General features: G+C 48.2%; 1 protein-coding gene and 1 non-coding gene across 3 annotated transcripts in view; one reads left to right on the top strand and one right to left on the bottom strand.

Moving 5' to 3' along the window:
- Positions 1-12,677, top strand: part of LOC144144399 (mitochondrial sodium/calcium exchanger protein-like) — a 118,274-nt gene extending 105,597 nt beyond the window's left edge. For both annotated transcript variants that reach the window (XM_077675828.1, XM_077675827.1), the window contains exons 11-16: positions 4,242-4,374; positions 7,798-7,994; positions 8,469-8,544; positions 9,432-9,512; positions 10,346-10,410; positions 11,206-12,677. In XM_077675828.1, the coding sequence (XP_077531954.1) occupies positions 4,242-4,374; positions 7,798-7,994; positions 8,469-8,544; positions 9,432-9,512; positions 10,346-10,410; positions 11,206-11,385 (732 nt within the window). In that variant the 3' untranslated portion in view covers positions 11,386-12,677. The remainder of the gene's footprint in view (positions 1-4,241; positions 4,375-7,797; positions 7,995-8,468; positions 8,545-9,431; positions 9,513-10,345; positions 10,411-11,205) is intronic.
- On the bottom strand, positions 2,186-2,258 carry Trnat-cgu (transfer RNA threonine (anticodon CGU)). The gene has a single exon. It is a non-coding gene; the product is annotated as a tRNA-Thr (tRNA).
- Positions 12,678-13,340: the final 663 nt, after the last annotated feature.

Below are 13,340 nucleotides of genomic sequence, written 5' to 3' on the forward strand. Positions count from 1 at the left end.
AAAACAGTGCGCAAGAAAGCGATACGGCTCGAATATGTTGCGGTATACCACGACATGTCATATTTCGTTTATCCCTGACATGGCCCGTCAGGTCGCTCTTAAGATTAAATCTAACGTCTCAGGCATTAATTACAACTACTGGCGTTCAGTCGTACCCGGTTGCGCAGGCAGGCGATGCTCCAATGCGCAGCGGCTACGCCGTGCGCGCCGCAGCGTTTGTCGCGTCGGCCATTTCTTTCCCAAGGCTAGCGAGCCTACTGTCAAGCCTAGCAATATCTAAGCGTTGTTGTGACGCTGATTCCCCGAAAACCGGCTTTTGACCCTCCGTCATCGACTTGCCACGAACCGGCGTATTCACAGTGGCGAACTTTGCGCCTACTTGAACTATGCGCCTTTCAGCGACCTCGTGGCTTCTCAAAGCGCCAACCGGCCAGCGGCGGTGCTAACAAAAGCAATGCTGGGCGCCCTGCACTGCAAGCCTCGGCGGCGTGCCCGCGCCTCATTGTCTTGGCCTTTTGTGGCGTGTAGTCTTCAATAGGCCACTAGAACAATATTACCACCGAGGGATGCAAGGCGTCTTCGTGGTAGTGCAACATCGCCGGGACAAAGAAAGGCTCTGACCACGGCGGATTGCCACGGCGGGAGCAACCTGGCGCTCACCTGCCCATGAGAGGAGGGGTCTCTCATGCGTGTGCGCGTGTGTTTTGCGTGGTGGCGCTGCCATCAGTGCCATGTTTTGTGATTGGTGCATCCTGACGCCAGCCGGAGAAAAGGGGTTAAGAGGAATGGACCCAACGTGCCTATTTAACCTCGCGCGCGCAGGAGCGCACTGCCCGCTCTCATACCAAGATGTAAATACTTGTATATGAAGTTTTCTTCTTCATCAACTTGCCCATCATGACTGTCCCGGCACTTCACCCACCTCGGCCCACATCGACCACGCTACCATGGTTCGCAACAGCGTGTAGGCGTCGCAAATCAGACGAAAAGTTCCCTTCGCGAACCGCTATCAAAAGCGCGCACACCGCGTATCACCCTCCAGGGTAAAGTCACGCGCACCAGGAAGCGTTCGATGACCTTCTCCTTCCGAGCCACGCAACTTCCCGTAATCTGACTTGTGATCTGAGGCTTTCCCATCGCGATAATGTCCTTGTTGAATACTAAAGCAGATAAAATGACTGAACAGAAACTTGGCCGAGCAAAGGTGCGCAAATGAACCCAGAAACGCGCACTACGCAGTTCAGGCGGCCGCCATCTTGCATTGCCGCAGCGACGCCCAATCAGGAGGGCCGTTTCAACTCGCGCCGACCAGAAGGCCAACCGCGCTTCAGCATCTATTCTGGCTACATTTGTGCGTCGTTTCCTTTTTTCTGTCGTTCATGCGTTTGTGAATGAACGAAGACGAAAGAGACGGCCAGGGCCGAAAAGAGGATCGCTCGGCCGATGCAACGGTACCAAATGGCCGCGCCTGGTGTCACCGTTGCGGAGATACAACGTTCCGAAAATTGCCGCTTTTTCGCCCTTGTGCGCTGACATGTTGTCACCGCGGCTGGCAAAAGTATTCTTATGCCACTTTGCGACGGTTTTCGGCGGAAAAACTTTGCAAACGCACAGGATAGAAAACATAGAAGCCGAATATGTGGCATTCAAACAAACGATGTTTCGGACATTTTTCCGAAGTTAAAAGCCGCGTCCTTTCCTTAAACTAATCAATCCAAATATTCCATTATAGCCGATTATTCGAACCCTTTCGATTATTCGAAATGTTTTGAATACATAGTTTTCGAAGCGAATACGAATATACCATATTTACTATTCGAGCAATAATCGAAATTTTCGAATATTCGTACACGCCTAGTTTTCAGGGCTTGGGGGTGGTAGCCAGCGCCACTCGGACTACTCGGGGTGAAGGGGATTTTCTTTTTAACCCCCGGGCCGTGACTCGAGTGTCTACGACATGTCAAAAGTGGTCGACCAGCGTTGAACCCCTTATGGCACCAAGACTGCCAGAACAGAGGCCCTCGCTTTGCATGTAGCGAATCAGAATGGGAAATGAGGGGCTTGTATTATAAGATAGAAATAAGGGTTGGCAGTCAAGAAAAGCTCGGAAAGCAAAGGGGGGAATGTGGTAGGTCATTTAAACAGATAAAGAATTTTGAAAGACAAAGAAAGCGGAGAAAAAATTCCCGCCGGGTGGGATCCGAACCCACGACCCCCAGAATACGCGTCTGGTGCGATGACCACTACGCTACTGGCGGGTCTATTTTCCCTTCCACTTTCTGGGGTATTTATGTTCAGGTTTTTTGTTTCCTGCGCTTGGGGGTGGTAGCCAGCGCCACTGGGACTAGTCGGGGTGAAGGGGACCTTCTTCTTTTTAACCCCCGGGCCGTGACTCGAGTTTCTACGACATGTCGAGAGTGGTCCATCACCGCTGAACCCTCTTAATTAAGCTCCCTATGGCACCAAGACTGCCAGAACAGAGGCCCTCGCTATGCATGTAGCGAGGGCCACTTTCTTTCTGTCCTTCCAAATTCTTTATCTGTTTCAATGACCTACCACATTCTCCCCTTTGCTTTCCGAGGTTTTCTTGACTGCCAACCAATATTTGTTTTAATTCAACGAGCCCCTCATTTCCCATTCTGATTCGCTACATTGTGCAGCGAGCTATATGGCTACCCCGGCAAATATTCTGCGTCCGTACGTGTACACCGCAGCGTTGACAAAGAAAAAGACGCTTTCCTCCTCCTCACTTATGCACACCCTGTATTCTCGGCCCAGGGATTTATACAGCCCCTCAACACCCCCTAACACCCCTCTCCCCCCAGAAGGATTTCGACACCCCCCAAAAAAGCTTCCAAAACCACAAGCATCCTGTCCAGCCAGGGATTTATACCCCCTCCAACCTCCCCCCCCCCCCCCCCAACAACCCCACAGGGGGATTTCAACACCCCCCCCCCCCCCCCAATATTTAAAATCTGGATAAACCCCTGCATCGGCCACCTGTTTGCGTGCGCTTCGTATTTTAATATAAGAGGGCGTATAAGAGGGAGGGGGGGAGAGCGATGGGAGCTTTGTAAGCCGGCTTCCCCGCATTATGTGTTGCACCGTGAAGCTTACTCAGAAAAAAAATATGCTGGAATGTACGCGAACGCCGCAAAAGGAAACCACCGACGACGATCGGACCGCGGCTGTCAAACGTGAGAGCGATGCCCTTCGTAACCCCAAATATACAGCTGATTCCGCCTTCACACAAGTGCGCTGATGCGCTGTCGGTGCAGCAGATGGTGGACGAGGCCACTTTGCCAACATCGTTTGCGATGCCTGTTGGGATTGCACCCTGGCACTCCGTCGCCTCTCTCTCGGTGCGCGACGGGGCAACCAAAAAAAACTACGAGTTGTGCCGCGCCTCCGCCAGATGGCGCCACGGGTCCCGCGACCGAGAGAAGACGCAGTGAAACATCCCCCTCGCGAGGGGCACGATCAAATGCAGAGCATTTCCGGGGGCGCACGACGTTAAGTAGTTTGCGTTACGTTAATGTTGTTGCACTTGTGGCAACTGCTGACGAGAGAGCGCTCGTCAGCAGTAATTTGAATGAGTCAACGATATAAGGTGCGTTCGCAACGTCCCATTCTGTGTCGGCTTTGTGGCGCAGTGGGTAGAGCACCATGTACATTGAGTTCCGCCCGCAGGGTCGAGGGATCGAAACCGGCGCCGGATAGTATTTTTTTTTATATATAGTAGGGACAACGACGGTGCGGACTACGGACGTCAACGCGGGTGACATCGTGAGTTACTGAAATGCTCTGCATTTGATACCGGTATTCAGAAAACGCAAAGCGTCGGTGTGGCTACAAAACGCTTAACCGGCGGTATAGCAACCTTGTCGTTGTTAAGGTCATAATAAACGTACACATGCGAGTCAAAAGCAAATTTGTCATCGTATTGATTCTTTAATGGCCAATATGTAGTCATACATGCATATAATTTCGTCATTGTAGAATAACAGCCTTTGCTGGTCACCCATCTTCACAGAGTGGGAGGGCCAATCTTTTTTTTTTTAAGTTTAACCACTTGCATTAGTAGAATGGTTTCAAAGTGATGACTGTGCAAGCAGTCTTCTTATCTATAGAGGAGGCGCTTGTAATAACGCGGCCTTGTGGACCTCGTATGTTCCCGCACAGCTCACAGGTCTGTGCAGGCCCAAATGCACATTACTGCGTCACGTGCTGTACACGTGCAGGCACCGATCTACTTCGTGCTGACCGTGACCACGCCTGTGGTGGACTACGAGAACGACAAGAACAACTGGTGCCGCCTGCTGAACACCCTGCAGTGCGTGCTCAGCCCCGTCTTCATCACGCTGGTCGCCATCGGTAAGATCTGCTTCGGAAACGCTCTGCGCGATGCCGAAAGCCTCCAAGTTTTGCAGCAAGCAGCACTGCCTCTCCGCAGGGTTAATAAAAGCCATGCTGACCCGAAAGGGAAAGGTGACGTGAAGAGGAAATGACTGTGCCACTCTGTCGGGTGCAGACTTCAGCGGTATTAAGTGTGAGGCAACGAGAGGGTAGCCTCTTCACCTTTAATGCGCTCCTCGTCATTAGCACAGTGGGTGCTTCTGTTTACGTTACTCTGCGGCAGCAAAATCCCACACAGGCTCTTAGAGGTGCGGAAGCACTGCCGAACACAAGCGTTTGGAATTGCAGCATGCGCACTATACCATAAGCAGACGACGCCGTCTGTTGAGGGAAAAGACCTGGCCTTTTCTCCAAACGATGATTTGGGTACTTCTTGTTGGTTGCTGAGTCTTGTCTGAGTGGCCACAAACAGAACTGTGCAATAGGAATTCTAGCATCGCATTTATCGATCATTCTCTACGACAGCCATTTTTATCTAGTCACTGTTAACACAGGTGGTATAACCATCAACTCACGCAGACTATTGCTGACGCGCCTTATATACATGATGCACCTCAAAGGCCACATGTATGTTTCCGCTTCATATGCGAAGCAACATGTGAATCCAAATTGTTTTTCTGGCGTCGAATTCTTGGTGTTATGTTCCAGGCGTCGCTTTTTTGGGGGGCTGATCTCAACTCACGGGGACTGTTGTAAAGACCATTGGCCGTGTACATATAACGCTTCACTCCAAATGGTGTTGAAAGACAGTGGCACTTCTGTGGCTGCCATCTATAGGTAATGCCATTTGCCGATTTCGTATGTCGCTGACTGTCTAAGAGTTGAGATTTAGTTCCAACAAATTGCTGCGTTAGCGGACACCAATGCAAGGTTACGTCTGCAGTGTCTGCCGTTGGATTGGTGACTGGTACGACATTTACCAGTGGCTGCCTGGTGGTGAGCGACGCGCACAAGTGTGAGCATCAGCCACTAATCCGGAGGCCAATTTCGCTGCACACGCTGCAGTAACCTCACATTCATCATCATCATCATCATCATCACCAGCCTATCTACGCCCACTGCAGGGCAAAGGCCTCTCCCATTATTCTCCAATTACCTCGGTCCTGTGCCAACTGTGACCAATTTATCCCCGCAAACTTCTTGATCTCATCTGCCCATCTAACTTTCTGCCGCCCCCTGCAACGCTTGCCTTCTCTAGGGATCCACTCTGTTACTCTTAATGACCAGCGGTTATCTTGCCTTCGCATTACATGCCCTGCCCACGTCCATTTCTTCTTCTTAATTTCTACTAATATGTCTTTAACACCAGTTTGCTCTCTGACCCACTCCGCTCTCTTCTTGTCCCTTAATGTTACACCTATCATTTTCCGCTCCATTGCCCGCTGAGTCGTTCTCAATTTAAGTTGAATCCTCTTAGTGAGCCTCCAAGTTTCTGCCCCGTAGGTGAGTACCGGTAAGATGCAGCTGTCATACACTTTCTCCTTCAGCGACAATGGTAGGCTGCTATTCATTATCTGAGAATGTCTGCCGTATGCACCCCACCCCATTCTGATTCTTCTAATTATCTCTGCCTCATGGTTGGGATCCGGGGTCACAACTTGGCCTAAGTAGATATATTCGCTTACCACTTCCACTGCCTCGCCACCTATCTCAAACTGCTGTGCTGTCCCGATGTTATTGATCATTACTTTAGTTTTCTGCATATTAATTCTCAGGCCCACGGTTCTACTCTGTTCGCCCAGTGCGGAAAGCATGCTTTGCAATTCGTCCCCCGAGTTACTTAGCAAGGCAACGTCATCAGCAAATCTGAGGTTACTGAGGTATTCTCCATTAACCCTTACTCCCACCTGTTCCCAATCCAACGTTCTGAATACTTCTTCTAAACATGCTGTTAATAACATTGGAGAGATTGTGTCTCTCCAGTGATTGGAGAGATAGTGAGGATAATACTATGCCTTTACTCATCCGGAACGCAGAACCGCACTCATATACACGCGCGCACACGCACGCACCACACCCCCTGAACGGCATCGATGTGTGTGTTTTTTTAATTTGTGTACAATTCTCAGATTATAAGCGTAAATGCACGAATACCTACGGTAGGTAGCTCTTTTGAGAATTATAATGTAACGATGTGTGCGTGGAGGTCAGCACGGTGCATCACTTTTTTCACACCGTGCTCTGTAAAGAAACAGCTTGGCGAAATACCACCGGGGGAAGTGGCAGTTTGTCCGAACATCATCCTAGCGAATCTTCGTTGATAATAAAGCGCTGGTGCGAGCTGGAGAATAACCTTTACGGAACCCTGCTTGTTCTTTAGGTTGACTGAAATCTAAGGTTGCAGAGATTCGGTTAGCGATTACCTTGGTAAATACCTTGTAGACGACTGACAGTAAGCTGATCGGCCTGTAATTTTTCAAATCCTTCATGTCGCCTTTCTTATGGATTAGGATGATGTTCGCGTTCTTCCAAGATTCCGGTACCATTGCGGTCATTAGGCATTGCGTATACAGGTTTGCCAGTTTTTCAAGTACAATTTCTCCGCCATCCTTCAAGAGGTCTGCTGTTATCTGATCCTCACCAGGTGCTTTGCCCCCTTTCATTTCTTTCAAAGCCTTCCTTACTTCTACGGTCGTTACTGGTGGGATGTCTATCTCCTCTGAACTGCTGTCTCGTTCGGCATTATCCTGTATGTCCCGGCTACTGTACAGATCCCTATAGAACTCCTCAGCCACTGTGACTATTTTATCCCTATTTGTGATGACATTGCCTTGCTTATCCTTAAGTGCATACATCTGATTTTTCCCCACGCCAAGACGTCTCTTCACTGCTTTCAGGCTACCTCCGTTCTTTACAGCGTATTCGATCCTCTCCATATTATGCTTCCGTATGTCAGCTGTCTTACGCTTATTGATTAACTTCGAGAGCTCGGCTAGTTCTATTCTGTCAGCTGCGGTAGAGATTCTCATGGTTTGCCGTTTCCTGATTAGATCTTTCACCTCACATTGGTGTCCGCTAAAGCAAAAATTTGTTGAAACTAGATCTCAACTCTTAGACAGCCAACGAAATTTGAAATCGGCCTGACCCATGGGAGAGTCACAAGAGGATTGCCGGTAGTTCACTAGTAACTTGGGGGCCACCAGTGATTCACCAATTATTTAGCAAGAGCCAGTGACCCAGCAGCAAGCAGGCCCAGCAGTGACTCAACAGCAATTGCTCAAATTACATTTGCAGCGGATTCAGAGAGCACTCTTAAGGGTCCTAAGAACAGTTGGAGCTACCTTTGACCACAAACTATGAGTGTTTGCCCACACTCTATAGTGCAGAGCCCCGAAAGAAGGACCAGTTTCTGAGACGTACTTTCTGTGACGTGTCCCACAGGTGCAGGAAGGGCGGTGGGCGGAGTGCCGGTGGTGGTGATCGTGCTGGCCGCCTTCGCGTGCCTGGCAGTCGTGGTGTTCTTCACGTCCAAGCACGAGGAGGCCCCACGCTACCACTGGGCCTTCGGATACGTGGGATTCTTTGTGGCCGTCGCCTGGATCTACGTGCTCGCCAACGAAGTGCTCTCGCTCCTCAAGGTCCGTTCATGCTCTTGCAATGCTCTTTGCTGTGCTCACACGCCGCAGCTGGAGATCGTATGCGAGCCCAAATTTTCCTAGCATTTGCCGAATAGCTTTACCGCGCGAAAGGAAAGCTTAGAATACTGACAAGCAGCAGCCATGCGAACTCAATGTGATTTTCTGTCGTATATTGGTCTCATGATATCATTTTTTTTTTGTTCCGTATAATTCTCAGAATTCGGTCGTTCTTGCAGCCCGTTGCTCACACTTTCATGTTTGTTTACCTTTCGATTATTTTTTACATTGAAATCGTTTCGCGTATTCAAGGTCAACCGATACATGACTATAGAGAGCACGTTAAATGTGTTCACTTTCAATGAAACTAATTTCTGTCTAGCCACATGCCCAACAAGCATTCAGTGCCATGTGTGGGAAATTGGTCATCAGCAGCACTGTACGTAATCCCCTCCTGTGTGCGCTTCTCTGCTGCAGACTGTTGGCATCGTGATAGGCCTGAGTGACGCTTTCCTGGGAATGACTGTTTTGGCCTGGGGTAACAGCATAGGAGGTGAGTGCACGCATGTTCTTTCAAAACGCACAAACAAATAAATTATTTCGGCCTGTATTGCGAACGCATGATCATTCAGTGCTCCCTTCGCTACTTTCCTAGTCTGTGCGACGTAGAGGTCCTTTGCATTGATGTGCTGTTAAATTTCAACACTGCGGTGAAATTTACAAAGAGAAGCTTTCTATGTCGCACCGATGGCGGGCGTCTGACACCAAACCGCGCTGCGGGAAAGCCAACTTTCTCTGGAGATTATGATGATCGTTGGCGAAGTGAAAGTTGCTTGAAACACGAAGCTTTATCTAATTGAAAGCCAATGTCTTCAAAGTCCGAAGCCCAAATCGTTATGGCCGAAACCCACTGCAGAAAAGCCAACTTACGCAATGGGTTTCCACAGAAGCACATCAAGCGCCCCGAGGAAAAAATGCTTCCCGTTGTTGCCATCGAGCCGGGGGTTTTCGCGTTATGAAGCCGACGTCCATCCGATTGCCCCATGGCGACACGGTCGAAGCTGTTTAGATTTCGGATGTTGACTTTGACTCAGGTCGCACGGGAGAAAGCTTCGCGTTTATGCATCTTTCTCTTATGAAGAGGCCTTAATTTTTCCCTCAAAAAGCATGAAATACTTTATAAAACCTTTTTAGAACGATACTGGTAGGTTACACTGCGAACTTGACAGCAGTGAAGCTACGAACAACCACTTTGAACTGATGTACTTCGCCATTTTGACACACTAAGCAAATCCATTGTGTTTATAAGAAGAAGGGGGCAGACGTATTGCCACGCGCGTACGCATGAAAGCGCAATTCCTCACTGTAGATGCCATGTACCTGCTACTGCAGTCACAGCCTGCAGTATCCAACTGATGTTTTCCTTGTTTTTGCCTGCAGATTACATATCAAACCTGTCGGTGGCAAGGCAGGGCTATCCACGCATGGCGATTTCAGCCTGCTACGGTGGACCGCTTCTCAGTATCCTTTTCTTCAATTCACTTCACACTAAACTTGTTAGAATCATTCAAACTATCGAGCTAAAAAATCCGAAGGACGCAGGATGTCCATGGCAGTTACATAGAACAGTACAAGACCGCCTATAAAAACTACTGGAATGACTAGCAGGGCCAATCATCAGAGCCCGTGTTGTTGACGCACCTAAGTGTTTTAAACAGTTTTGTTATTGTTGTCTCACTGTTCGTGCACAATATACTTTCCCATTCCGGTAAGATTTCTTCATGTTTACAACAAAAGGTGCCCAAGCCTCCATTAATCGCTCCCTTATAGACTTACTTCTTGCGTCGTCTTCTCCTACATTATCCTTACTGGGCACATAAGTTCCCCTTTTAAAATATATATGAACAATTCTTTGCATCCTTCCCCAGAACATAAGCAAGGCGGCTTGGCCGCACGCACGTGAGCTGAAGAAAAAGCCAGCTTCACAGGCTACGTTTCTCCCTAGCATTGCTTTGCCTGCACTTCCTGATCACAGCGTTTATCCTACACATAAAAAAAGGTTAATTTAGACAAAAATTATATATAAATTTAACAGAAATCCCACGAATACAGACATCTTTGCTTTTTGTCTCAATCAAATCACCTCTAAGCCTTTAGTGTACTGCTGGCGATCACTCAAACACTGAAAGGGCCACAGCTTGAAATTCATTCAAGACTTGCAGGCCTAATTCGCTGCAGCGTGCCACTGTCAAGCCTTAGTATATGAAAGGGTAGGGTGCTTTAGAAATTTTAATCCCAGGTTGTTGTGTGATCAGCTGCGCCGCCTGAAAACGCCTTGACCTGATGCAACCCAGACCTGCTCCTTGGTTTCGGCATTCCATACACACTGAAGCTTGCCCGAACCGGCGGTGTGATGAGCGTAAGTACGTTTGTGCATCAGTGCCCAGTTGCGAATATTTGGATACACTGACAAGTGTATATTCACGTGAAAGCTTTTGGGGCAAAGTTTGATGAGAAATAATTTTGCTCTGTGTTAAATTTCTAAGCTGCCTTGCTTTGTGGAGCCACATAATAGTCTCTGTTTCGCATCGCAATGTCAGCGGCATAGGCAGAGTGGAGATCCAACCTGCCTTCTTCCTTAAGTGTTTGGAAGACTGCTCTAATGCAAGGGGAAGTGGCGTGTATTTGTGCCCACTGCAGGGAGAAGCGACTCCTGAACTTCTGGTACACTACTCTAGCTGCAGCTGCACTCTGCCTAACTTATGCCACTGCCCTAATCCTGTTTCAAACTTAACATAACCCACAAAAATTTTGAGGCATAACGAAACAAGGTTTCTATGCAAACCTGAGAGATCAAAACTATGGGAAAAATGTCATCAGTAGATAGACATTTTTAAACGACCGTGTGTAAAATAGAAGATGTCTTGGTACTGTACAGATTGATGCTGAAGGGACGTAGGCATACAGAAAAGTTGCTTTCGTATTAGAGGTCTTGCATAGAATCCATTACTTCATCCTAACAGTTATTAACCTGAGACTTCTTCTGATACCTCGAAATATGTTTCTTGTTACCTTAGTTTTTTGTTCCCCCACTCTTTCAAATGACCTTTTTACATAAGTGTCAAATTAAATGGCACTCAAAAACTAATTTGCCAATTGTTCTTGTTTTCATTTGTGCACGTCTGCCATGCACTTTCCCGGGCTCTTGTTGCAGTTGCAATGGACGAGCATGATTGGCATCTTGTACGGGACCATCAGCACCACGCTAGTCTCCACCCTGGTCGTGATGATCATCCTGCGATTCCGCGTCAAGCGCGCCTTTGGTGCCTGCCTCGTGGCGCTCTACGTGCTCTTCACCATCATCGCCATCCTCATCGAAGCCGACGTGCTCTAGGCATTCACAAAGAGTGCTCCCGACAGCAGGCCTCGTAACAGTGCAGGCACTTCGCACAAAGATCGTCGTCTCCTTTGACTTGCCAAAGCTCGAGGAACCAAACGAAGCCCACCGGATGCTCGTCAGGTGTGCAATGACGTGAGGTGTATGGCAGGAGCCTTCAAGGCAGCTGTGAAGCAGTGACTGTGTAATGTACTCCAGTGCACGCGCCCGAAAGCGCTTACCACCTTTGCAGCATACAAGCCTGTCCTCGAATGTGACCACAGGATGCTGGGCCAAGTACACGGCAACAGAACAACAAAACAGTGCCCGAAACATGTCAATGCTTTCGAGTTTGAGCTGGCTGCAACTACCTGTAGTTTTTATGATAGGCACTTGAGGCTAGTTACAGTAAACCACTAGCCTTCGTGTGCATACTGAACTTTACCTGCCAGGAGGCAACCCGTGTTTGGAGTGGAGAGAACAAGAACATCACGAAAAATCTGCTCAAGCGTTGGAGTCAGGAATAGCCAACATCGCTGTTCCACTTACATCGCACAGTGCAAGAACACGTGATGCCTGGAAACACCTTCTCCTCGCACTTAAGCTCTCCTTTGTGTGTGTGTGCGTGCGTGTGAAATTGTGGACATGCCACTAACTGGCACCGCTGGTCGTTCCTTGCAGGGTGCAACAAATCTAGTCGAGAGAACGCTACCTTGTGCTACCTGAGAGCTCCTCTCAATCAAGAACAAAGTGTCACAGGGAACTTGGAAAGCAAACTCCTCTCTGTGCTCTTGGTAGCTTTAAAGCATCGGTGAATTACGTTACAAGAGCTTTGTTGCGATGCTAATGTCATCAACGGAGACTGACAGCCATCAGTCTCCTAAAGCATTAATATGACTTACTCTGACCACATGTACCAGAGAAGAATACTGTACAATAAATGTGCCTCGCCGTTAGCACATGCTGAGGGCGTTAAACTTAATTTCTTTTTTTTTATACAAGTCTCAACATCCTGCTATTTATTGAATGAGCGCATCAATCCTCGGGTGTCCGTGCTTTGCTGGATAAACCAAAAGGTGCATGCACCCTATGAGCCATGACGTTTCAGAGTACGCACTTTCCCATTTCAGACAGGAGGTCGGGTGTAACTTCGATGTTGTCAGCAATAAGTTGATTTAATTAGCTATACAGCATAGGCAGACTATGTGATGTGAACGTGTGAGTGTACGTGTGTTGATGACCCGTCAAATGTTAGCCGTGGCTGCTTTTCACCTTGTGCAATGTTGTACGAAATAAAGCACTGTGATCCAGCCGGTTGTGACTTATTCAGACTACGGCCGCAAAAGGCTTTGTTCTGTTTTAGAGAAGATGTGCTATTTACAGTTTCACAAATACAATCTCAAATTACAGTTTCACAAGTACAATCTCCACTGGGAGTTTCCGCAATGCTGCAGTTCAGCTTCCGCAATCCTGCAGTTGGACCAGCGAATATCTTCAAAGCCAGAGCTGCAGACGGCTACAAGCTGTTAATTTTATCCATTCTGTGCCCAAACCTGAACCTATTAATTTAATTTTCTAACTCCTGACAACAGGCCTTTCCAACAATTTTCCATGCAAGCATAGGTAACGGCTTACAACAACATGACTTTTAAATTCAATGCTGATGCTAAGCTTCAGGCTGTTTCTGTCAAACTAATGGCAAAATCATTTTGCCATTCCCATGGGTACCCCAATTTGGGTCGCCAATAAGTGAGACAGAAAGTGGCCAACTGCCATGGTGTGTCACCTAGCTAATGCGAATTGAGAAAGACTGGAAAAGCAAATGCGGTTGAGGGCTCTGCCACACACACACGTGTGCTCAGCAGATCATAGCTGCCAGTCCGTGAATTTTTTGGCACATAATTCGGTGTTGTCCCTGAACTCCAGTGTAGCTAAGGCATAGACAGCCGGCTGCATAAAATAAAAGCTGCATC

This window comes from Haemaphysalis longicornis, unplaced genomic scaffold (assembly GCF_048455015.1).
Source record: "Haemaphysalis longicornis isolate Haplotype H1 unplaced genomic scaffold, Haemaphysalis longicornis Haplotype H1 scaffold_7, whole genome shotgun sequence".
Lineage (NCBI taxonomy): Eukaryota > Metazoa > Arthropoda > Arachnida > Ixodida > Ixodidae > Haemaphysalis > Haemaphysalis longicornis.